Genomic DNA, 26,970 nt, shown 5'->3' with positions numbered 1-26,970 from the left:
GAACCAGATGGTGGTCACCGGAGGTGAAGGGAGCCATCAAGCTGAAGAAAGAGTCCTATCGGGCTTGGTTAGCCTGTGGGACTCCGGAGGCAGCTGACAGGTATCGACAGGCCAAGCGGAATGCAGCTCGGGTAGTGGCCAAAGCAAAAACTCGGGTGTGGGAGGAGTTTGGTGAGGCTATGGAAAAAGACTTTCGGACGGCATCGAAGCGATTCTGGCAAACCGTCAGGCGACTCAGGAGGGGAAAGCAGTGCTTCACTCACACTGTTTATAGTGCGGGGGGGGTGCTGCTGACTTCAACTGAGGCTATAGTCGGACGGTGGAAGGAATACTTCGAGGACCTTCTGAATCCCACTGACACGCCTTCTGTAGTGGAAGCAGAGTCTGGGGATGAGGGGGATGACTTGACCATCACTGGGGGTGAGGTCACTGAGGTAGTTAAACAACTCCTTGGTGGCAGAGCCCCTGGGGTGGACGAGATTCGCCCTGAGTTCCTGAAGGCTCTGGATGTTGTAGGGCTGTCTTGGTTGACACGCCTCTGCAACATCGCGTGGAGATCTGGGGCAGTGCCATTGGATTGGCAGACCGGGGTGGTGGTCCCCATCTTTAAGAAGGGAGACCGGAGGGTGTGCTCCAACTTTCGGGGGATCACACTCCTCAGCCTCCCCGGTAAGGTCTATGCCAGGGTGCTGGAAAGGAGGGTGCGTCCGTTAGTCGAACCTCGGATTCAGGAGGAACAATGCGGTTTTCGTCCTGGTCGTGGAACGCTGGACCAGCTCTTTATCCTCTCAAGGATATTCGAGTGTGCGTGGGAGTTTGCCCAACCAGTCTACATGTGCTTTGTGGACTTGGAGAAGGCATTCGACCGTGTTCCTCGGGGTGTTCTTTGGGAGGTTCTGCGGGAGTATGGGGTGTCTGGCCCATTGTTGCGGGCCATTCAGTCCTTGTACAACCACAGTGAGAGCTTGGTCCGTATAGACGGTAATAAGTCGGATTTGTTTCCTGTGGGTGTTGGACTCCGTCAGGGCTGCCCTTTGTCACCGATTCTGTTCATAATTTTTATGGACAGAATTTCTAGGCGTAGCCAGGTGGCGGAAGGCTTCTTCCTTGGTGGCCTCAGAGTCTCATCTCTGCTTTTTGCAGATGATGCGGTTCTGTTGGCTTCATCAGGGGGGGGCCTCCAGCTCGCAGTGGAACGGTTCGCAGCCGAGTGTGAAGGGGCTGGCATGAGAATCAGCACCTCTAAGTCTGAGGCCATGGTCCTCAGCCGGAAAAGGGTGGAGTGCCATCTCCGGCTCAGGAACGAGTTCTTGCCTCAAGTGGAGGAGTTTAAGTATCTCGGGGTCTTGTTCACGAGTGATGGGCGAAGGGAACGGGAGATCGACAGGCGGATCGGGGCTGCTTCTGCAGTGATGCGGACGCTGCACCGGTCCGTCGTGGTGAAGAGGGAGCTTAGCGTAAAAGCGAAGCTCTCGATTTACCGGTCGATCTACGTTCCTACCCTCACCTATGGTCACGAGCTTTGGGTAGTGACCGAAAGAATAAGATCGCGAATACAAGCGGCAGAAATGAGTTTCCTTCGAAGGGTGGCTGGCCTCTCCCTTAGAGATAAGGTGAGGAGTGCGGCCATCCGGGAGGGGCTCAGAGTAGAGCCGCTGCTCCTCCACATCGAAAGGAGCCAGTTGAGGTGGCTCGGGCATCTGATTAGGATGCCTCCTGGCCGCCTCCTGGGTGAGGTGTTCCGGGCATGTCCCACCGGGAAGAGGCCCCGTGGTAGACCCAGGACACGCTGGAGAGATTATGTATCTCGGCTGGCCTGGGAACGCCTTGGGGTCCCTCCGGATGAGCTGGAGGAGGTGGCTGGGGAGAGGGAAGCTTGGGCTTCTCTGCTTAGGCTTCTGCCCCCGCGACCCGGCCCCGGATAAGCGGAAGAAAATGGATGGATGGATGGATGGATTCACAGGTTAGCGGCGGGGCTCAAAAATGAAGCCAACAAAGTTCCTCTAATGGTCACATAAGGGTGGCTCTAATAGTGAATCATTCTCTGTAGACCCCCATGTTAAAATGTTCAGATATTAAAATAAGATGTTTTATTTGCTCCTTCGAACAGGTGTAGATATATATTTTTCCTTCCCACTGTCACCAAGTGTTTGCTCATGGGGGGTCATTTTGATTGTTGGGATTTCTCTGTTATTATTGTAGGGTCTTTACCTTACAGTATAAAGCTTCTTGAGGTGACTGTTGGTTGTGATTTGGCGCTATATAAATAAAACTGAATTGAACTGAGGCAATGACTTTAGTGTGCCAGACCACCTGCCCATGTTTGAGCTGCTGGCTTTGGTGTTTGGAGCATTCCACCTGTCCGTCCATCTGCTTTCTACCACTTATCTGGTCCTGGGTCGTGGGGGCAGCAGACTAAGAAGAGAAGCCCAGACCTCCCTCTCCCCGGTGACCTCCTCCAGCTCATCCATGGGGAACACCAAGGCGCTCTCGGGCAGCCAATAGATGTCATTTCTCCAGCGTGTCCTGTCTCTACTCTCATTAGAACATGCCCATAACACCTCACCCAGGAGACATCCTAAACCGATGCCCGAACCACCTCAACTGGCTCCTTTCAATGTGGAGGAGTAGTGGCTCTACTTTCAGTCCCTCCCAAAAGAATGACCTTCTGATCTTATCTCTAACTCTGAGCCCAGCCACCCTTTAAAGAAAACTAATTTCTGTATCCGTGATCTCATTCTTTTGGCCCTTACCCAGAGCTTGTGCCCATAGGTGAGGGTCGTTATGTAGATAGACAGCTTCACTTTTACACTCAGCTCTCTCTTCAACACAACAAAGTGTCTACAGTGTCTACATCACTGCTGCCGCAGACCTAGTCTGTCCCGCTCCCCCTCAGTTGTGAACAAGAACCCATAATATTTGAACTCCTTCACTTGGGGCCACAACTTGTCCCTGACATGGAGTGAGCACTCCACCCTTTTCCTGCTGAGAACCTCACACTTGGAGGTGCTAACTCTGCTTCACACTCGGCTGTGAACCGCGTCAGTGCAAGCTGGAGGGCACGGCCTGATGAAGCAAACAGAATCAAGTGATGGCATTTTCTAGGCCTTTTGGAGCATTTTTACTGCACTTACTTGGCAAATGACGCGGTTTGTTGTTGGGTACAGACAGCCCAAGGAGTTTGTGCTCTGGGTTTTGTGAGTGAAATTTTAACATATTATGCCATCTACATCCGAGGGACTACTGTGGAGACGGTGTCCAGCTATAAATACCTAGAGGTATGGCTGGATGATAGACTGGAGTGGTCCACCCAGATGGAGGCAGTATACCAGACGGGTCTGAGTCGCTATTAATTCCTGAGAAGGCTCAGATCATTCAAAGTGTGCAATAAGAGGCTCCAGATGTTCTATGAGTCTGTTGATGTAAGCGCCATCTTTTTTGCTGTGTTGCGCTGGGGTGCAGGCACCAAGGATGCAAACAGACTAAACAAACTCATCAGGAAGGCTGACTCTGCTGTTGGCTCAAAGCTGGCCACTCTGGAGGTGGCGGCTGAGGACAGAATGCTGACAAAACTGAAAGCCATCGTGAGCTGTGCCTCCCACCTGCTTCACAACACAATCTTAAAAGTAAATTCAGCAGTAGATACTTACAACTCTGCTGCTGAACGATACAGGAAATCATTCCTGCCCACTGCAATAAGACTGCATAACTCACCCACACCCCAGACATACACACCCAACAAACTCTGACTAAAACATCATCACGGCACCTTACAAACGCACATATATACATACTCATAAACCCACACTCGCCCCAATGCCTGCTCACTGCTGTCTTGTTTTTATTGCAATATTGTTTCCTTCATTGCACAAACTGCCTGCTGTCTTCTGCTGCTGCCATTTTTCTGTATTTAATATATATATATATTTTTTTCTTGTTATTTTTTTATATTATTCTTATATTTTATTTATTCTTTTATTCCTATTTATAGTGCCATTCCTATATAGTTTATAGCATCATCTCTACTTTGTGTAAATTGCTTGAAGGACCCTGCTGCTCGACAAGTTAATTTTCCCCTAGTGGGATCAATAAAGTTGTCTGCATGTCTAGTTACTTAGCACCACTTAGTAGACATCTGTGTTTGTGTTTTGTATCTGGAAATTTTAGAGATGCAGCAATCTAGCTTTAGCTAGACTTAACATGCAAATTAAACATGGCACAGTTCTGGCTCCAAAAACAATACGGCACCTTAGGGTGAACTATAAATGTAACGTTAATAGTAAGGAGTCCAGAAACCAATCAATAAAGGTGTCTGCACTGTTAAAGGATGCACCTAATAAGAACAATGAACATAAGCCCAACTTTTATTCATTTACAAGAAACCCAACAGGTCGCCTTTAATGAGGCTGGAGGAGGGGTAAATAAAACATTTACCTGAACAAGTCTCAAACACTTCTGAGAGGAAATGCAGTGTTAGGTCATGACACTTTCTATTATACATGGTCATTAAATTGTTTGATGTTAAAATGATTCAGCCAGCACTGGAAGCATGTAAGGTGCTGTTTCTGTGGTATTTTCTGTTGAGCGGATGCTTTGACCTTGACTTCTGACTTTAAATCAGAATGCTGGCACAGCCTCACGGAGCAGAGTTGAGATAGAAAACGGGCTTAGTGCCATTTTTCTTTCATGAGCTGTGAGATGATCCATTATTTAACTTCGATGTACAACAGGCAGGAGATGCAATCAGCCAAAACAGCAACTTCTGCAGTCACACTCAGGACTGCTGAAGCATCAATAATGACAAGCAAGTATGGCATTAATATGAATGACACACCTGGGAAAATCAGGTGTGCGTGTGCACCCTGCTCTAATGGGATCCTGACAACTTACGTTAAGGTTGGATTGGCTGACCCGGAGTCATGCTGCTTCAGACTCATGATGCACTGAGCAGTTCTCCTTCAGTCCACTCTCGGTGGCCACCCTATGTCTTTAACTTCTGTCAGCTCGCTCTCAGAGTTTGTGTTTTTGCTGTGCACTGTTTGTGATCCATGTGTGTTCTCCTATTCTCGCTTCCCCTCTCCCTGAGCCTGGTTCTGACAGAGTTCTCTTCCTGTTAAACGGGAGTTCTTCCTCCCCGCTGTCACCAAGCGTTTGTTCATAGGTGATAGTTGAACTGTTGAGGTTCTTGCTCTAATACTGCAGAGATGATTGCTGTTGTGCATAAATAAAACTGAATTGAATGTTCAAAGAAGTGTATCATGTCACTGAGAGGATCTCAGGAATAACCTCAGGAACCTGTCACACTGGCTAAGGTGCATATCCACACGTTCAGTGAACAGCGATGGTGTGCATGGCAGAGGTGCAAGGAGAAAGCCCAGCATAAAGAACACTGCTGCCCAAGAAAAACACTGCATCTTTGAAGCCTAATGTTTTGACTTAAGCTGTTTAACTGTATTCTCTTTAAACCTGCGGATGTAAATGTGTGAAAATAAGATGTTTTTAATCATATTTATGAAGAAACATTAAAAAAAACAACTCTGCTTTTCATGTACTGTGTGCCATGTTTTATTCCTCATATAAAATATTCTACCCTTACCATTTCCATGGTTGTGCATCAATTCAAGGTCACGCATCTCATGAATTTTATTTTGCTGCTGTCTGCCCCCCCCACCCCAGTATTGTTTCGAGTTGACAGCATCTCCAATCCAATCTATGGGGGCCATACTAAAAAGGTCAGCATTTTGCTGCTGTTCACCCTCACTACTTTTTATTAGTATCTGTTCCCGCTGTGTACATCTCTGAGGCAGACAGGTAACACGGAGGGCCGAGCAGGCGGCATGTGTATGACTGCTTCACCCTACAGCCTGAGTTTTTCTCTTTGAAGGTTTTTTTTGTTCTCTCTGCTTGTCGTGGCTGTACATACTAAGAGACCATTACGGGAATCAAAGCTACAACATAGCCTATTCTTTAAGATTGTGCCGTTGTCTTTGACAGAAACTACTCTGAATTTCATTTTGATTTAGCAGAAAGGCTCCCAACCCATTGTTAACCTGTCACGTCTTTGATGTTTCTGTTCAGTGTTTTACTCATGGCCTAACAGCAGAATGAGATGAGAGGGAAAAATGCTTTCCCCGGCGCCATCTCTGACGCAAACCAGTGTGACGTTTGTGGGTGCTGAAAACTCTCCCCAAAGCATTCGGGTCATACATTACTTTTTCTGCGCTCCCGCAGAATGTTTTCCATCGCCTGTCTCACCAGAATCAAAGAAGACACGAGAGCTGGAGCTTGAATGAAACCCGACAAACAAACCCACCGACTGTAGTTGGTGTGGGTGAGACGGTGGAAAGTTGGGGGGAGTGGAAAAAGGGGTAATTTGGTTTTACCATCCTGCCCTGAGAATCGTGCCACAGTAGCTAGTATATCATGTACTGGGGCATTTCCAGTGTAACCCACTGGAGGATAGTGGTGTTTGACAGAAGAGGAAAAGAAAGGTGAAAACTAGCGTGCACAAATGCAATGATCAGAGGGAAAGTGCAAACAAGCAAGAAGATTTGCAGCCAAGATAATAAGAACCATGTCAAATAAATCGCAGAGTGAACGAGACTTGCAAGAATTATGAATAATCCCTCCTAATCTCATGGAAACATGAGAAGCAAGTCAATAGTGAACCTGTAAATTCCCCAACAAATGATGCAGCTGCACCTCCTCTGGGCCATCAACAGGTGAAATACTTCTTCTATAAGTAGTTCCTGAGAAACCAGGTAGGATTAGAGCAGAAATAAACAGTAAGCGATGAGTCACTTATTTATCAAATATAATAGAATAGCTGCAAGAAAGACAAACCATTAACCAGAATGAGAATACAACTGGGAACAGCAGCAAACATCCATCCATCCATCCTCTTCCACATATGCAATTCAGGATCGTGGGGGGGCTGCAGCCTATCCCAGCTGTCAGAGTGAGAGGCAGGGTACAACCTGGACAGGTCTTCAGTCTGTCGCAGGGCTAACACAGACGCTCACACTCACACCTATGGGTGATTTAAAATCACCAATTAACCCAACAGCTTTAAGTGCATGTATTGGACAGTGGGAGGAATAAGTTTACATGTAGCCATCCAAAAATCAACAGCAGGTAGCTTAATGTGGATAATGCTAAGAGTAGGATGGATGCTGAAGTGGGTCTGAGCAGGAAATGAAACTACAGCATAGTTAATTTTTTTAAAAAGCAGCCTGAGAAGCTCACGGCGGCTGCTGTGGACACTTTTTGTTGTTTTAAACACTTATTTTCATTTCAGCTGTCATATAAATTGTATAAAATTGCTCGGCCTGGCCGAATGATCAACAGCAGCACAGACATGAGTCGTCCACAGACCAGCTGTTTCGCATACAGTATTTCTGACATACAGTATTTCTGACATACAGTATTTTTTGAATGGCCCCTGGTGACCGTGAACACACAACAACACAGGCCCCATAACATGGAACAAACAACCCCCAGCACAAAATAAGAGAATTAAAACTGCATTTAAAAAAAAAACTGCATTTCTTTATATGGTGAAAATTGATACAACCATGTTGCACTGAGTTAGTGCTGTAGAAATGTGCAGTATAATAAAGCTATCCAGATAACTAATGAATATGGAGGAAGTGCATTAAGACCAATCAGCAACCAAAGAAAGGGGAAAAAACATAAAATATAAAACTGCAATATTTTGATATTAAGGCACGTCGCCACCTATCTTCTAGCCCCATATTATTATTCTTGTACTGTACTATAATAGCTTTGTATGATTCCATCCATCCATCCATTTTTTTCCACTTATCCAGAGCTGGGTCATGGGGACAGCAGTCTAAGCAGAGAAGCCCAAACCTCCCTCTCCCCAGGCACCTCCACCAGCTCATCCAGGGGGATCCCAAGGCATTCCTAGGCTAGCCGAGACATAAGCTCTCCACCGTGTCCTGGGCCAGCCCCGGGACTTCCTCCCAGTAGGACATGTCCAGAACACCTCACCCAAGAGGAGCCCAGGAGGCATCCTAGTCAGACGCCCGAGCCACCTCAACTGGCTCCTTTCATTGTGGAGGAGCAGCGGCTCTACTTTGAGCCCCACCTGAATGGCTGCACTCCTCACCCTATCTCTAAGGGAGAGGCCAGCCACCTTTCGGAGGAAGCTCATTTCTGCCGCTTGTATTCGTGATCTTATTCTTTCGGTCACTCCCCAAAGCTCGTGACCATAGGTGAGGGTAGGGACGTAGATCGACCAGTAAATCGACAGCTTCACTTTTATGCTCAGCTCCCTCTTTACCATGACAGACCGGTGCAGCGTCCACATCACTGCAGATGCAGCCCTGATCTGTCTGTCAATCTCCTATCCCCTTCTCCCGTCACTCGTGAACAAGACCCCAAGAGACCTAAACTCCTCCACCTGGGGCAGCAACTCGTCCCTGAGCTGGAGTGGGCGCTCCACCCTTTGACGGCTGAGGACTTAGAGGTGCTAATTCTCATGCCAGCTGCTTCACACTCGACTGTAAACTGTTCCACTGCGAGCTGGAGGCCACCACCTGATGAAGCCAACAGGATGGCATCATCCGCAAAAAGCAGAGATGAGATTCTGAGCTTTGCATGATTGACAGGTCAAAATAATCTGGGCCTTGGTGAAGCCCTCAGTTTATCTGCAATCTGAAACACAGCTCCTCTCCCTTTAAGGCCACCCTCCCTTTTCCACAAACTTTCTTCTGATTAGCTGCCCCCTCAAAACAACTGGATCCATCCATCCATCCATCCATCCATCCTCCCCTTCATCCATCTATCCATCCATCCATCCATCCATCCATCTAAAGAAAATGAAAGAAAATCAATGCGTCTCAGTTGCCTTTAAAGTTTAAGGTGCATAAACCCTACAGCTGGAAAATTTGAGCTACTATCAAAGCCACTGTGAGATGAGGGATTAGAAATATCCTCTCCAAAGCAGAAATTGTTACTTTGGACAGAGAAACTGCGTCACTGTGGGACCGCTGCTGTGTGCAAAGCATCGCAAACACACACAAAGCAACGGAAACGGATTACAAAGACACACAGGACAAGGAGGAGGACATAAGCTCACAGTTTCACTGTGTACACCCTCATTCAAAAACTAATGGAAGTCCAGTGGATAACACAGATGTGGAGGTAATGTGTGAATGTGCAGTGAAACCGTCTCTGGCTGTCAGTGATGGGTAGAAATCATAGTCTGAGAATATGACAAGTGATTATTCACCTTTAGCAAACAGACTGCGACACGTCTGTTAAGTCTGTTAAGAGACCGCTGACACAGTTTTCAGCTTCAACACCTCACGGTGCTTTCCAGTGAGATGTAGTGTGTTCTGCTGAGATTTAACAGCCCGCTTTTAGGTTACTTACCACTTTAAAAACCAAGTCTCACTCAACTTAGTTTATAGATGTCATTTTAATCTACCCCCGCACCTAAGGTTTGAAAAAAGAGCCGCCCTGATGGTTCTGTGAAACTACTAAAACTCTGGATATGACATCCACATCGAGAGCTAATATCAATCTCAATACATGTGCCTATGAGCAAGAGGTGCTCCGCACTCAGCCGTTCGGCACCCGCAGGTTTATTCAAGAAATGTAAAGCTTTAAATCTGCCAAACTGCTGCCGCTTCAGCTGTGAGGAGGAAACAAAGGTGGAGAATTATACCCGCAGGATGGAAAACAACGGCGGGAGGTGACAATAACGGGAGGAGAGCAAAAGAGACAGACGGGAAGAAAGGCAGGAGAGAGTGACACGGGGAAAACAGGATAATGATCTCTTTAGACTGAGCCCTCCTGTAAAGGCAGAGACAGTCAAAGGATGGCTGTGGAGTGCCACTTACTTCTCAATGAGGTCTAACGTCACCCCTGGCACCAACTTGGCGCTCTTCTGCATACAAAACCTGGAGGGAAAAAAAAAAAGAGAGATGGGGAAAGGTTAGCGATCAGGGTTGGAATGAAAACAAGAGGGGCCCGCAGACGAGACAATGCAATAAAAACGTTTGGCCTCTACAGCACAAATTTTATGACCTATGAGAGAAACAATCAACAGATAAACACTCAAATGAAAAATGAGCGCTTCAAAGATTACAACCACTGAGCACTGATAAGTGTATTTTGGCTGAGTTACAGTCAAAGGGGAGGGGGATGGCGGTGGGTAACAAAGTCATATATCTGAAATGTCTGCCAGGAAGGTTTTGTTTACTATGCATGGTTAGCTGCGAGGGGTCGAGCCAGCTGTAAGTCGCAGCAGGAAGGCTCTCAGAGTCTTGACAGATGCTCGGCTCAACGCTTAGCGAGGACCGTGAGTCATCACACAGCTGGAAGAGAGCAGGTGTGTGCGTACATACGCAAACATCGGTCACACAAACATCAGCTGCAGGGAACATGAAATGAAGGAAGGAGATTCAGATCACACCCGAATAAAACTATCGGGTTCGCTCACAGCTAATTGAGCATTCTCGAGATCACGTATTTGGTGACAAATAAATAACTTAAACATATAATCAAGTGCCTCTCCGTTCAGTCTGTCATCCTGCTCATTAACTGATGGCAGTGGTAGTCCTTGTTCTGCTCTGCAGCTTCAGTGAGCTCGGCGCAGCCCCACATGAACCAGCTCTCCACCTGTTGCAGCTTCTCACTGGCCCTCCAGGCTCAGACTGGATCTCTAGAGCAGAAGAAGGACGACCTTTGCGAGGTGGAGCTGGAGAATGTCCAACTGAGTGATGCGGTCTTTCTTAAGTAAGCAGTTGAACAATACTGAGGGCTGCTATAAGCAACGTGGCCAGTGAGGAAAAGACGAGACAAGAAGGGTTGGGGCTGAAGAGCTGCTCTCTCCCAGCTCCCAAAGGCACCGACACCACAAACTCAGTCTACCATCACCTGCCTGTGCCAGCATCCACCTGCCAGTCAAAGCAGCTGTGGCCCTGAAATCCAAGTCATATTAAAATTTAAAGGGTATATTTGTCAGAAGGGTATAAAAAAAAATCTAAACTATAAATGTTAAACAAATATTTCTACATATCTTTCCATTATTCTTGCCACAACAATGGACTGATTCCTTTATAAATAAATAAATAAATAAATAAATAAAGAGTTCTAGGAAAAGTAGAATGACAAATTTGTGGTAGGAAACATTTTCAAAATTAAAAGTATCACAAAAGCACAAATCAGTGTACGGCTGAGGTTATACGGTCATGTGAAGCCTCCTTTCTCTAACACGGCAGCGCAGCTCAGGATCGCAAAGCTGCATCTGAACAAACGAGACCAAAGTGGAGACGTGTGGCTATAACGCTCAGTGCTCAGAAAACCAAGAACAGCAGATCAGCACAAACACCTCATGTCAACTGTCACGATGGTGAATGTAGAGGGGTGTTGATTTGGGCTCGTTCTGCAGCCACAGGTCATTGAGTTGACCATGAACTCCTCTGTAAATGAAGGTATTCTAGAGTCAAATGTGAGGTCCTCTGTCCCACAGCTAACACTTGGCTGAATTTGGGTCATGCAACTGAACAGTGGACAGCAGTAAACCTACAGCAGAATGGCTGAAAAGGAAAACAATCAAGGTGCTGCAACGGCGCAGCCAAAGTCCAAAAAGACCTCAACCCGAGTGAAATGGTGTGACGGGGCCTGAAGAGAGCTGTGCATAAGTGAACGCCTGCAAACCTCAGTGAACTGAAACAACAACTGTAAAGAAGAGTGGGTCACAATTCCTCCACAGCAACGAGAGACTGAGAAAGTCATACTCAAAACAATTACTTCAAGTTCCTGCTGCTGAATGTGGTTCTACCAGCTACTGAACCAAAAGAACGTGAAGCTAAATCAATGTAATACCTGAACATTTTCTGGAAATTTGATGCATCAGTTCAGCTGAGTTAAAAATCATGATGATAAAATGTGAAATAGCACTAACTGTAAGAAATACACAAGCTAATAAATTCACCTTGTTCATGGAAAAATAAGAATTGATTTTCTCCTACTTACAGAAAAAATGTTAGCAGGTAAAAATAAATTACAAGCTACTTGTTCCTTTTTGCACAGCTCACGCTCAGCACGTCTGTCCACCCGCGATTACTGATTGATTCTGTTTTCTCCACCAACGTCTCAATAAGTCATCACGCTTCAAAGTGAATTTTAATTCTAAAATTGACAGACGTCACGCATGGATTTGGAAATTGTCTCCTGACTGTGATGGAAGTTTGGACACTTAAATTCAAAGTTTTTTTCCTGCTGCTGGAGAATAATGAGATCCCACGTGGCAGCAGTGTGACTGCGTCTTTAAAGAACAGCAAGGGTCCTGAGTGCCCCTGACACCCATGACAAAAAGAAGAGGAAGAAATGTAACCAGGACAGCTCGATGTAGAAAGTCTTAATGATCAACAGCTTATTGACTCGTGATCTGCACTGCTACCCATCAAAGCTGCTTGCTATGAACACAGGTATTGGTTTTCCTCAGTATAGCACAAAATAAGTCTGCCCTGCACCTACTGAGCCACAGATTAAATATTTTGTTTGTTTTTGTCCACGCTGGTTGAAAACGGGAATCTGTGAATCCCCAGATATAAACAAAGATGATTAAGTCTCAGGCAAAAAAACAAAACAAAAAAAACCAGGCAGACGAAAGTAAACAGAGCACAGATACAGGAAGAGGCTGCATCAGGGAATGTGAGTTTCTACCACATCCCTGTGAAGGGAGATGGGTTGGAGACAGGGCAGATAAGAAGGGAAAAAGAAGGAGATGGGAAGGGAGGAAGAGAACACTTGGAGGCATTTGGTCATGTCAGTATCTGTAGTAAGTTGGATCCACATCCTCGTGAACGTAAATGATCAAAAACAGACCAACATCCTGAGATCAGAAGAAAGTAGTTCTGCGAGTGCTCATCATTACAGCATATGGACTCCAAATGGTTTCCTTTGCTCATACCAAACCCACAAATGCAGCACAGCAACAGAATGTGCTTACTGTTCAGTAAAGAGACACGGGGATAAAAAGTCTGTAATTAAAATGGATATAAGTGCAAGACACTGCTGTTAAAAGACACAAATGATGAGGAGAACTGAGTACCAATCAGCTAGCAGGGGATTTGGGCAGGATAATGTGGTTTAACAGGAAGAAACACTCAGAGAATTAATTAATCAGAGGTTCTGTCGCAGCAACACCACTCAAAAAGTGTGATACTGTTAAACTAGAAGGGTACTCACAGAGTAGTTTCCTCACAGACTGTGTCCAAAGGATTAATATCAAAGCTGCAGGGTTTCCCATTGATTTTGAGTTTTTTTGACAAATAAATAAAAGATTAATGGAATCAGCCATGAGCCATGAAATCTAACTCCACTGTCTCAGACTGCAGCTGGCGATCGTAGCCCTTCGTCTGTTCTGCAGCCTCGGTGAGCAGAACTGCACGTGAACCAGTTCCCCACCTGCTGCAGGCTCTGACCTACCAGGCTGGACCAGAACAAGGCTGCAGTCATTATCTGCAGTCCAAGATGGTGGAGTTGGAATTTGTATGACCACATAATGAGACACTGGTGGCACAACTGAATTCAACACAGAACTGCCAGTATAACAACCTGCCCACTAGCTGGTTAGCAGTGACCGTGATAAAGTTCTTCTGGAAGCAGGTCTCACCAGATGGCAGCCATCTTTCTATATTCATCAGGTGAAAGACCAGCACATCAATGATGCAGTTGCTTATCCAACTCACAATTCATCACAATTCACAGGTTATTGCTGGCTGTATTACACAATCTAAATAAACATATACTGAGAACTAATGTGACCTTGAGCACAATGTGAGCGTTGATGGCAGACGGCTGCCTTACCGCAGCATGAGCTCAATGGTCCTTCATCAGGATGAGCTAAAAATGCATTAAAAAAACCTGCTGACTTTACATTAAAATAAGGCTTTAAATGTTTTCTTATTTCCACTAACATCCATGCTGCTGCAGAATTCTCACATTTCAATTCAGGACTCTTTCTTTGCCAACTCGGACTCTTACAATGACCGAGCAAACCGTCAGAGAAATAGAGATGTCCACCAGCACACTAGCTCAAATTAAAAATGCCTGGGTGGCGTTTATTTTCCTGCACGACCTGCCCGAGGAACGCCTGTGTGGGGGAAACACTGCAACACTGCAATTAATGCAAATGCTGGACTTTGTCCTATTTCTTAAGGATGTGACTTTCAGATACTGTTCATCTGTTGCAAATGGTTTTGTCCTCCAAAGGGCACCCTGCACACCATGTTGAGATATGTCGTGTTTTTGACCAACAGCACTTTGGGAATCACCTTGTTGGTGCAAAAACACCTCCAGAAAGTCTGGCTCCTTGGAAGTTCAGTAAAGCGCCTACTTCGCCCACCTTAAAATTTTTATGTGCTGAGATTTGAATTTTAAAATGTTCCCAATGATGATTGATAGGGATCTTTTTGATTTTTGAAAAATTTTGATGACCTTGACCTTGAAAATGAAATCATGTGCTTTTTGGGCCCCTAATGAATATTTCCACAAAGTTTCATCAATTTTGGCTCAAAGCTTTGTGAGTTATATCGCTAACAGACAGACACACAAACAGGAGTGAAAACATAACCTCCCTCCACCTATCGGCAAGCGAGGTAATGAGGGATGACTCAGTACTTTTGCACAGGACTGTATAACAAAGGTTTACCGCCAAAGTCATCAGAACTAATGTTTTGTTCTTTGGGAACAATGAACATCTGTGCACAAGTTCATGATCATCTATCCAATAGTGGTTATTTGATCAGGTTTTTCAGTCATCACTTCAAAATATCCAACTCTGCAATCCCTAAAATCACAGCGCTCAGCGCGCGGCTAAAAGGCTCTTCACAAAAAACAAGATCTCACTGGGTAACATACAGAAGAGTCAACTTTCTGAGCAGGTCTCAGGAAGAAAATATCCACTAAAAATGTGTGGATTTGTATCTGGATTTGAAACCAATGCAGAGCTGAGAAAAGTCCCAAGAAGCAGATCAAACTTTATTGTTGTCACAACTCTTTAAAGCAGCTGCTGAACTTCAGACTGAACCTGAAATACAGCCAGTGAAAAACACGCTCCCGGAGAAGACGAGCAGGTAAGTTCACTGAAGTACAGAAGGCCAGAGGGGCAGAGATGAAGAGGAAATTGAGGGATTATTACTAACAGAGGGCAAGGCAGCACAATTTTAATTGGGTTGGTGAATAAGTGAGCGTGTGGGCACTGAGCGGCGAGGGTGGGAGAGATGGTAGGAGTGGGCATGTACATATTAAACTTTGAGGAGGAAAATGAAGTGGAGCTTGTGTGAGGAAACTACAGCACTGCTCCTAGGGTGGGCGGGTGTTGGAGGAGGAGTGGGACGAGTAGCTGCTCCTGCTGTCTTCCACAGCTCATTACTCCTTCAACCACCCTTCGTGTTACAAATCAGCATCTCTATCATTCATGTGCTGGAACAGTTCCTGCGTGATCTCAAACCTAATCTGTGCCGTCACCGCAAACATCTAACCGTTAACTACAATGTCGTTTTGTCATAACATAATATTTACCATCAGGCCGTATTGAGGCAGTCAGTGGCTTCACGATGTAGTCGTTAATGTGTTCGCCTTACACACAAGCAATGCATGCTGGGCCCAAGCTTGGATATACGAGAGTTGGGTCAGGAAGGGTGCCCGGTGTTAAAAAGTGAGCCAAATCAAATATACAGATCCAGCCGCTGTGGTGACCACTTGGGAAATAAGAGAACAGCTGAAAATAAAGCAGCCAGCATTAGTATTATTATTAAAAAGCAAGCTGACATCCTTATGAGGAAAAATGGACCTTTTAAAGGAAGTGGTGCAGCACTGATTTGGGGAACTTGTAACCTGGGTTATTTTCTGTAGCCACACACTAAACACTTCATGTGCAGGCAAACAGTTGTTGCACATGCTAACAGACACACACAAATGTTCTGAAAAGATGACACGTTTTCACACATTCAATGAAGGAATGTTTTTGCTTCTAATAAACGGCACATGGAGCGGGCCTGATGAGGCAGCTGCTGCATAATCAAAGGGAAACTAACCCTGCAACCGTCCGTGACTTTGACATGAACACCAGGAACCGACTCATATATGGTGAGATATCATCCATCATCTTTTTTCCACGCCATCATTTTCTTTTAAATTACTGACCTGCAGTGTTTCTCACAGATCAGGAATTTAATTGTGGCGGTGTAATTTACAGACGATCCCTAAATGCCTCACACGCGGGCAGTCAGTGGTTGTAAACGTGGAAGAGAACGACCTTCAGCCAAAATACGAGGAATTTAAACAACACTGGAACCACTGCGTGTTTCCAGGAATTCCTCCTGAACACACGGACATGCAGAGAGTTCTAGATTTAGTACTGAGACATGTCACCAGAACCAGATCTACTACAATATACACACTGAATACGTGTCTGAATGCAGACTCTTGAAAGTTTGTTTCTCTCCCTCTCTCCTCTCTCAGTAACCAAGTCTTTGTGTCAGTTGGATCCCGTTAATACTTCATCCAAATATCTCTGGCCGTGTCCAGAGGCACCGTGTTTACTGATTAATTGGCATCCTGCATGAGCAGTTTGTGAACTCTCTGGGATGTAGTTTGATTCTGGGTCATAACTGGAAACAGTTGAATACAGCTGCTGTTTTTTTTCCTGTTAGAACCGCCTGATAATCTCATTTCTGGCCGAGGCAGATTTTTGTTGTGCTTATTTCAATCCCAATCACCACCTCCTGTTTTTTTTATACCAGAAATATGTTCTCATATATTATAATGCAACCAGGTAAAGATGCTCTGGGACCAGAATAATTTTCAAAATTTTAGACTTTCAGTTCTAATTTACAAACAAACAAACAAACAAAGTGATTTTCTGGCCTGTGGCCCATTTCCTCATTATTTGACGTCAACTTACAGAAATTTTAGATCTATAATTGATTCTGAGGGCTGAATTAGCATTTGGTACTCTCATTATGTAGACATGAGAGCTGCCAAAGCATTTAAAGGAGGCCAACATCAGCCTGAAACAACAAAGAGAGCTTTCAGAGCGGTACGAGAAACTTTAGAAACTTTTTTAAGTGAAGCATTTCTTAAAAGGAGGGCTGCAGTGGTGAGATCAGAAACACCAAAAGGCCTGGAAGACCACAGAAGATGATGACAGATCCTTCCTTGGTGAAGATGAACCCCTTCACAACAAGTTAAGCCAGTAACACACCCAGCGTAACGCTGTCCGAGGCTACAATCAGGAAACGCTCTGATGAACGTAAAACACAGAAGGTTTACCCCAGGATCGCGAACTCTGGAAACACTGAAGAACAGCAAACATTAAAAAGATTTCCCAGTTCTGGAGCTTTGGAATGATCAGAGGTCAATAATCTGATTGTGACCCTAAACGTGCAAACTGATCAAACATGGTGGAGGCAGTGTGGTAGCATGGCCACGTACTGTATGGCTGCCAACAGAACTGTGTCACTGGTGTTTTACTGATGATGTGACTGCTGACAGAAGTGGCAGGATGAATTTTGAAGTGTAAAGTCCAACATGCTGGAAAAAAAAAACTGATAGACGGCGCTTCACAGCACAGATGGATAATGACTTAAGACACACTCAGCATCGAGAGCTTGTTAAGGCACAGAAATGAACCACTCTTAAATGAAATGTGTTTGAATGAGTCAGTCACCTGGACTCAGCTGAGCGTGCCGTTTACTCAGTGGAGCCACAAAGACCCACAAACAAGCGCCAACCAAAGGCGGCCGCAGTAACGGCCTGACTGCAAAGAGTCAGCATCCAAGTATTAAACACAGTGTTTAGGTTTCTGTGGCTGCTTAGTCTATAAAGATCCAATAAAGGACTATATTAAAAAAAAATGAACACCATATTTTGCTGAACTCCTTGAATTAACGCAGAACGTTAGCGCTTCATGTTAAATCAGCTGTGGTGTGCAGAACTAAAACAGCCAAACTTGTTTCATTGTTTCAAAAACATTTGGACAGAAAGAACTGGTTGCATGCGTTTGATGTTATAGATGAATGCAGTTTATGAATGAGAGGTACTACGCCAGCTGCGTAGGCCGACAATGAGCTCATCTGGCAAAGAATGAAAGTGGACTATCGTGCTGAAGACAAAGGAAAGGGTATCACAGTCATCTGAAACTACAAACTAAAACACTGCTGTTTAAAATGTTTAAGTGAAATTAAAAAAAGCAAGCAAACTGAAAACTCAGTGTGTGGTTACAAGAGCTGCAACAATTCATCGAATAAATCCTCTGCAAATTCCTTGCTTTGATGCTTCGTTTAATCCACGACTCTGTAGCGGTCAGCTGTCGCCGTGTAGGCACAAGCGTTTCGCCCACTAAAAAAACCCCAAACACCTCCAACAGAAACGTATTTAGCATGTGAATAAAAATTATTACAAGAGTCTTTAATCAATCAGGCCCTACTCTTCTCCACAGAAAGACTGATAACAGATGATGCTGTCATGTTCAACATGGAGGCGGAGTCTGTCCACACAGTGAAAGCAGAGCAGTGGCCCCAAACCAGGAACCTTCTTGCTGTGTGGTAACAGTGCTAATCACTGCACCACCCTGAGCACACCTGATCACAAGCCTGATTCTGCAGTTTCATATATAAAGACTAAAAGAACAAAACAATATTTTCTCATTGTACAAGCTCACATATGCTTCATAGCTGCTTCAACTTCAAATTAAAATCAATATGCCGTTCTTTGGCACACAAAGAATATTATAATAAAAATGTTTTCTTCCATTGTCCTTGCTCTCAGTGCTATAAATTTTAATTGAACTTAAAAAATTCATGTTATTTCCTGTAATATTACAATTCTACATTTCTTAATTGTGAATTTTTCCTGTTTAGTGGAGCAACCCTGAGAGACTGTAGAGATGATGTCACATGGAGACAAATCCTGGAGCAGGTCCAACAGTGAATAATGGAACAGCTATGACAGGAGCACCTTTTCTGACTCACGGCTTCACGTCTGACATTCAAATGAACTAATCAGCAGATGTCACCAAATGATATCATCATGTAGTCAGAAACAGATCCAGAAATAATGTCAAAACACTTCAGGTGATTTAATGGGGTGTAAGAAGAACTGCATCAAAAAAAATGGTACAAAGTAGAAAGAAAACAAAAGTATGATGTTTAAAAAAAAAAGGACATATTTGTGAATATTGGAGTATAAAAAAAATGATATTATAGGAACCTGATCATAACTCAGGTGAACACACGGGAGGTTTTTAAAGAAACTTGTTAGACCACACTCTCCCACAACAAGATATCAGCACATACGCCAACTCATAAACATGAAAACTGGTGTAAATATATGCAAAAAGAAAGAATCTTCAATTCTGCATCTATGAAATGCGACTACAGCAGATACACGTTAATTACAAACTACGGCTGACTTTTACTGATGCCAAAAACAAAGCATCAAATCTAGAAAACTCAAAATTCATAGTGAGTCAAAGTTGATATTCAGCTCCCAGTTAATCCTCACCCATCACCCTGTGGGTAGGATTCAGTTACCCTCTTCCCACTGATGCCCCCTTTAACCCTCTGAGTCTATGTCATAGCTAGTAAACGTAACCACAACACAACCCTCACTGATGAGGACTTAGACCTATGAGGGTTAAACAGATGCACAGAGCAGATTCCAGATGACAGGATGATTTGGCCACAGAGATCCTGCATTTTAGATTCTGACACCATTTACTGACACAAAATTAGCTAATGGACCTCGGGACGGTCTGGACGCCTTCCTTTGGAGGTTTTCTGGGCACACCCAGCTGGGAGAACTCACCAGTGGGATTATACGTCTACCTTACGAAACAAAGGGACCATGCTCTCAAGGTTGCTCTCCAGAATAAAGTACAACATGACAGGTGTTTGTTACATTGAGAAATAAGGTTGAAAGGCCACCATTTTTATTGGTGTCATTAGCAAAGCAAAGTGAAAAGCAAAAGAAATCTGGTAGAATTAAAAGAAATTAACAAGGAACTCCAATGTAATGAACAAAATCACAGAACTAAATATACTGTAGAGGGAAATGTGATTCATGATCCACATATAGTGGCACCAACATTTAATAATTATTATTTTATTGTTCCTATTAAAGCTTTGACTTGAAAGTTTTAGGCTCAAATTATTCTTTTACTCCTCTAAATATTGATGATCCCATTCTGACTTTTAGAGAAGTAACAAATCCCAAAGTTCACAGGTTAGATTCTTCTCTCAGTTGTTTAAGAGCAAATGATGTATATGGGATGGATACAGTATTTATCAGAACTCATACTTTCTCTTATTCTAAACATCATTAATTAGTCCAATGTATGTATATGTATGTACTGTATAGTGCTTGGAAAACTGCAGTGATCACACACCTGTGTTTAAATCAAGTGATCACACGGTTGTCAGTGATTACAGAATCAGTATCCTCCCTATAGTACTGAAAACCGTTAACAATAATTTAGGAGTACCTCAAGGTTCAACTTTGGGTCCTTTGTTGTTTAGTCTGTATATTTATGATTTACCTAAACTTCGCCCACCTCCTGTAACTTGCCAGATACATAATCAGATCATCAGCATATGTCTGCATGCTTAAACTAAGAAGCAGGCTGCTGAAGAACTGTCAGCTACAATGATCAAGATATGCCATGATTCGCTTTCAGATGAGCTTTTGTCTCACGAGTTGGACACAGACAAGTTGCACCACAATGAAGACTATAAGCAGGCTTTGAAAACATTAGATTAAAAAAATGAATTCATATCATTGTAAAATTTTAACTATATATGCTTTTAATTGGGAAAACATGATTCAATTTGAAGATAATTCTACTTGTGTATAAAATTATTCATGGTATGGGCCTTCCTCTTCATTAAGGAAAATCCAATTACACCTATCTGGGCACTTTCCAGAGGGGACTGTAAAATACCCCTCAGGAAATGTCCTTTTGGGCAGTTTTTTCTTATGGACCAGCACATACTTGTGAAATTAACCTGTGACTTTCAAGGACCCCAGGGCTCAGGGGTCTTGGGACAGGCGGCCTCTTCGCCAGGCTAGTAACTCTGACTTGGTCATGCAAAAAAAGACAAGACAGTGATGATATAAGGGCAGATTAAAATGCTGTTCAGGGCAGCAGTAGCAGAATATGGAGTGATTTCAGCAAACAGTTAGGAAGAGGCCAAGCCATCAGCCTTTGCTATATCAGTATTTATGAAGGGGTTTTCTGAGGTAAACCTGCTGCTCCCTTCAAATCCACAGAGGTCCCTGGAAACTAGCATGCGAAGGCATACGCAGCGTTATGTAACCGTTTCCTCTGTGGTTCACTCTACATCAAGAGAGAAGAGGGGAAGATGAATGTGTCAACATTTTTACAAGTAATTTACATCCCGCTTATTAAAGCCAAGACTCCAGAATAAGAACACAGCAGCGTGTGTTCTTGTGAAAGTTTAATTTTCCCCGTTTCGCCTATAGAAGCTGGAAACGGAAGGCACAGCCACGTTTGCTCTGAATGAGCATAATGCAGCTGTGCTCTGTGGAAGTGTGTCAGGGGAACTCGTGCTGAATGAAAGGAATCCGAGAAGTGGTCATGTGAACCCTTGGTGCTGCATTTCCATTAAAATCACATCTGTGTTCCTGCTCGTGAAAGTGCACGCACCATTTAGAGCAAGCACATGAAAATAATGAACCCCTTTATGACAATACTAAGGCTGAGAAACAAGCACAAAGCACCCGACCTTTAATGTCAACATTGAAAACACACAGGCACTATCTGTACTACATGCAAGTGTCGCATAATTGCTCACGTGAAAAACAGAACCCCACTGACCAGGTTAGCATTTGCAGAGACTGACTCTTCCTTGATGAGCTGAATTAGATCTGCATGACTGTGATGGTACAGGCTGTTCCTGAATCATTTTTTCCTTCATAAAATAGATTACAGGCATGCTACTTAACCTGTGAAAGCTGCACATCATCAGAGGATGGATGCTTCCCCTGTTCCCATCTTATAACATTTGGAGATTAACTATAAAGTTCAGCTTAGATTTATTCTTAAACTGATGTGAAACATATGAACACTGATGCTTGTTCAGTGAACTCCAGTTTGGAATTACCAAATGTGGATACAATTACACTATATTGACAAAAGTATTCACTCGTCTGCCTTCACATGCATATGAACCTGAGTAACATCCCATTCTTAATCCATAGGGTTTAATATGATGTGGGCCCACCCTTTGCAGCTGTAACAGCTTCAACTCTTCTGAGAAGGCTTTCCACAGGTTTAGGAGTGTTTACGGGAATTTCTGACCATTCTTCTAGAAGTGAGGTCAGACACTGATGTTGGAGAGAAGGCCTGGCTCACAGTCTCCACTCTAGTTCATACCAAAGGTGTTCTATCAAACTGGCTCATCCACGTCTTTATGGAGCTGCTTCGTGCACTGGTGTGCAGTCATGTTGGAACAGGAAGGGGCCATCCCCAAACTGTTCCCACAAAGTTGGGAGCATCAAATTGTCCCAAATGTCTTGGTCTGCTGAAGCATTAAGTGTTCCTTTCACTGGAACTAAGGGGCCGAGCCCAACTCCTGAAAAACACCCCCACACCATAATGATGTCCCAGTCACTTCTCTAATCAAGTTGCACTAAGAATGATCTCACCTGCTTCAAAGCTGTTAGTCAGGGCGAGCAGCTCATCGCTGCCTCTTGGATCGCGAGTTTGTTTTGTTGATGCTTCGATCCCGTGTGCATTTAAGAGGGTTTACTGTAACTAATGAGGGTTAAAACATTCAGGTTTAGAGGTGCTACTTACAGGTGTTTCAATTCAGAGAAGTGGTGCAGGTAACTTAGAAGCGTAGGTCCTATTTTGATAAAGACAGGAAGCTGCAAGTAACTTGATTAAAGAGTTTCATTTAGCTGGATGTAATACATCGTCCTTACGATTAGTGTTCCTTAAGAATCAGGATACTGAAATTTCTCAACAACCTGTATAATAATGGCAGTTTTATGTCCATCTGGACCTAAGTGGGTGATCGACTAAAAGACACGTTAAGCTGACTTACGCTGCAGACCCCTAAGCATATCTTCTAATATGTTTTTTTTTTTTTAATTGATAAGCATCCTGAGCTTTTATTTAATCCCATGATTCTTTTCTCACTTCCCCTGTGTCCCTGCTGCCTCCCTCTTCATTTTCAGATGCACATATCTTCCATTCCTCTCCACCCACTGCAGCAGCGGGGAAGTCCCTTGAAGATGGTGCTCCATCAGTAATGATTTTCTGCACAGCTGAGCAATGAAAGGCACACATGCACTCAGTCTGCCTGGCTCTCCCTGACTCGCTCTCTCACTCTGTGTAAACCCCATCATCCATCCCTCAATGCATCTCATTAAAGTTTTAAAGCAAAGGTAAGCCGGCACATCAGCGAATCCTTCCATCCGCCTGCTCGAACCCTGCAAATCTCCACCGCATCTCTTTCCATTTTCTCCCCATTTCTTACTCTGGGGCTGCCTGAAATTAAGGAGAAACCAGCTGGGCATGCCTTTATTTAGAAAACAATAAGCAAACAGGCGAGACAGCACCTAACTGAAGATGAAGAGCGACGGCACTGAGGAAGGCAGGCAGCAGCACCTTTAAAGCAAGTCTGAGTTAAATCTGGAGAGGAGGCTGACGCAGAGGCAGTCCACAGCTGGCAGTGGGACAGCAACCGTGTACCATGTGTGGAATTACTCCATTGTCTGCAAGTTGTACAGTTGTGCCTCCTACAAAAAGCCACTCAACTTATAGAGCAACTATTGTTAAATATCAGCCAAGTGGCCATTAAGGAATAATGTAAAGCTGGCCATTGTAACCAGCTAACTTTACATGCAGAAATAAACCTGTTTACAGTCAATTTTGGTCTCTATAGCTAATTTTTTCCTAGCAGCAGGAAGTTTTCTTCTAAGCTTTATCTTAGTTAATTGAAGCGTCTGAACTGCACTTCTCAACCATGAGTTCAGACACAGTGAGGTGCAGGCCATCCAAGGAGTATGTCCTCCATTTTTCATGAGTGAAATTTTACTGCTTTATTGGTTTGTTGGTAATAATTCACAGGCACCTGTGTGTGTGCACTGCATTTATAAAGTTCATGGATGAAGCTCGCTAACCTCAGCGCTCCATTCTCTGACCACTTTTGGTCACTTTTGACTCCAGAAAATTAAGATGGAAAGCCATAAAGCTAAAGTGGAGCATTCAACTAGTCTATAAACCACTGAGTTATATAACAGTGGGTATGCCCATCTTTTAGTATAAAGTCTCTGAATCTTGGAGCCCATCAGGCAGCGTCTGATGACCAACAGCAGGTTTTGGCCTCCACGTTGTCTGTTCGCCTGAATGCAGCTAAAGTCTGCTTTAACTTGGGCTGTCCTAAATCCCGTTGCAAAGCCTCCCATCTGGGTGCTGAACAGCACAGAAGGAGAGAGAGAGAGACTCCTCCTCAAATTCTTGCATGAGAGCAAAATCTGTGATAGAAACAGAACAGAGGTTTCTGGCACACCTTCACCTACTTCCATGGAGAACCTCCAGCAACACTACAGGCTCAAACACACTGCTCAAGCAATACAACTATTCTTCGTACTGCAAACGTGTTGCTGCAGCTGCAACCTCAGGAGAGCTTGACCTTCAATGCCCAAACAATACAGTCCATAGATGTTGTGTTAATCACTGCTGTGAATGAGGGATGTCCGTCCAGTACACGTGTTTCCACACACTAAAAAACAAACTCCAAACATGACAGATGAATGACAAAACTGAAAACAGAATATCTGATGAACAAAACAGAAAGTGGACAAAAACAATCTAAAAGCTCGGAAACAGCATCAAAAGTCTTGACCTTTGACCTCTGCCAACATATTCATGTGCAGAATCTGTTTATAGAGATTAGACCAAGAATGTTATAAGAAAAGCAAAGCTGCAGTTTGTTTATGAACTTTTATCAGGAAGAATGCATCATTATGAGTTTACAGTAGGACCCATTTTAATAAAAGTTTTAAGAGGGAGAGCCGAACACCACAAACTGATGATGATTGTATTGTTTCATGCATCTTTTATAGCAATACATTTCAAATGAAAATATATTGGTGTTATTTTCTGGTGAATCTGTATTTTGTGATTTTTTTTCCCTGTTAAAATAAAAACTGAGTGAATTAATAACTTAAATTTTTTTTTCTTTTCAAGCTCTGATCTTCATGTAAGATTTATGTTAAATGAGCTTATCAAATTCCACTGTGCTAAGTAAGGAAATTTCATATATAGCGCATACATAATACATGACCAAATTTCCCCTGGTTCATTACCAACCAACAAGTTAGATTCATTAATACAAACCTCTGAAGGCTGACCCGAGTCTTTAACAGAAGAGATCAGCCCCAACTTTCCCCTGCAGGCCATAACATCCATTTTTGGAGGCAGAGGGCACTGAAGAATAGTTCTGTCAATATTATCCAGCAGCCTTTCAGCAACTTGTTCTCAAAAGGAGACGTTGGTAAGGGATATCAATATTAATGGCATAATACTGAGACCTCATTATGCTGAAGGTCGTGGCTAGATGTGGATTTAGAGAAAGATGAACGAAACTCTTCAGCATTTATGGCAGAGAAGAAACATTTATCTAGCTGTAGGACACCTCCTGGAGGCGGCCTGCCATTCTCACTTACACACTTGAAAAAAGTTTCAGAGTCTAAGCCGAAAATTTGTTAAATCATCCCCGTGACTTCTAGGATGTGCAAAATAGATTCAGCCATTAAAATGCAAAAAAGCGGTGCAAGTAAGAACTGATCCAAGGCACCAAAGGGAGTTTCAACTCTGCAGATAGAGACTGTATCTGCGATGGTGGTGCATCAAAGATGAGGCGCTCACCTGCGGCTTCCAATCATCATTTACCAACAAACCTCCTCAGTGAGTAACGACTGCGCTTTGAACTTTCTGCTTCTCCTTTCTCAGTCACCATCTTCCTCCAACAAACAATTTAAGCATGAATTACCGTGACGATGCAAAACTAACATGTGGAAAGAAAGGAGTTACACACAGTTTGCTACTGTGCAAAACACTCTCCGGTCACAAGATGAGCACATGCACACATTCAGCATCGATGCTGCCAAACACAGGAACAGCCACCATTAACTCTATTCTTCCTGTCGGTGTTCTCAGCACGTTTCTCTGTGTCTGTAATGTAGAAACAATTCACACAGCTGGTCAACAAACTACTGCGGTGGGCAGACGTGGGAAATAACCAAGTACGAATACTTCATTACTGTACTTACGTAGAATTTTCAGGTATCTGTACTTTCTGCTCCTTACATTTTCAAAACATGCTCGTTACTTTAGGTTTAACATATCTGAGGGGAGCTTTTAATTTCCCACCGCTGCACCTTCAAACATCAAACCGATTTGAGCCTAAATGGAGGAAACAGTAACACAAACCGGGACTTATCGCCTACGAAGAGATGAAGGAGGCAAAAACATAACGTACGGATGAGTAGTGCTGTACTCGTGGGTTAAAGTGGGCTGTCTACAAGTTATGGGCGCATCAGCATCGAGCTAGTGCTACAGAAGCTCGTAAACTCCACCCTCTTGTCCACATATGATCATTTCCATCTTCAAAACCAGCAGGTTGGTGAACAAAACACTAAAGTTGAGATCAAAATGCAGATTTCAAGACAAATGGAGATTTCACGGTGGCTGCATCCATCTTTGGTTAAGTGCAAAAGTGACTTTATTCAGGTGCCAAAGGTGCCGGAGCTCCTGATTTAAATGGCCTGACGTGATAGAACCTGATTCCACTGACACCTCTGTACATGTTTGAAAACCAGCCCTGTCAGAAATCACAGCTCCTGCAGACGATGTGAACTTGCAGGGCATGAATGCTTATCTACAGTATGTGTCCT

General features: G+C 43.8%; 1 protein-coding gene across 6 annotated transcripts in view; it reads right to left on the bottom strand.

The window, feature by feature from the left end:
* Window positions 1-26,970, bottom strand: part of rptor (regulatory associated protein of MTOR, complex 1) — a 189,724-nt gene that overhangs the window by 80,349 nt on the left and 82,405 nt on the right. For all 6 annotated transcript variants that reach the window (XM_030744394.1, XM_030744142.1, XM_030744057.1 and 3 more), the window contains exon 8: window positions 9,870-9,929. In XM_030744394.1, the coding sequence (XP_030600254.1) occupies window positions 9,870-9,929 (60 nt within the window). The remainder of the gene's footprint in view (window positions 1-9,869; window positions 9,930-26,970) is intronic.

Source organism: Archocentrus centrarchus, chromosome 1 (assembly GCF_007364275.1).
Source record: "Archocentrus centrarchus isolate MPI-CPG fArcCen1 chromosome 1, fArcCen1, whole genome shotgun sequence".
Taxonomy (NCBI): domain Eukaryota; kingdom Metazoa; phylum Chordata; class Actinopteri; order Cichliformes; family Cichlidae; genus Archocentrus; species Archocentrus centrarchus.
Note: the sequence above shows the minus strand (reverse complement) of the source record. Positions and strands in the feature narration are given on the sequence as shown.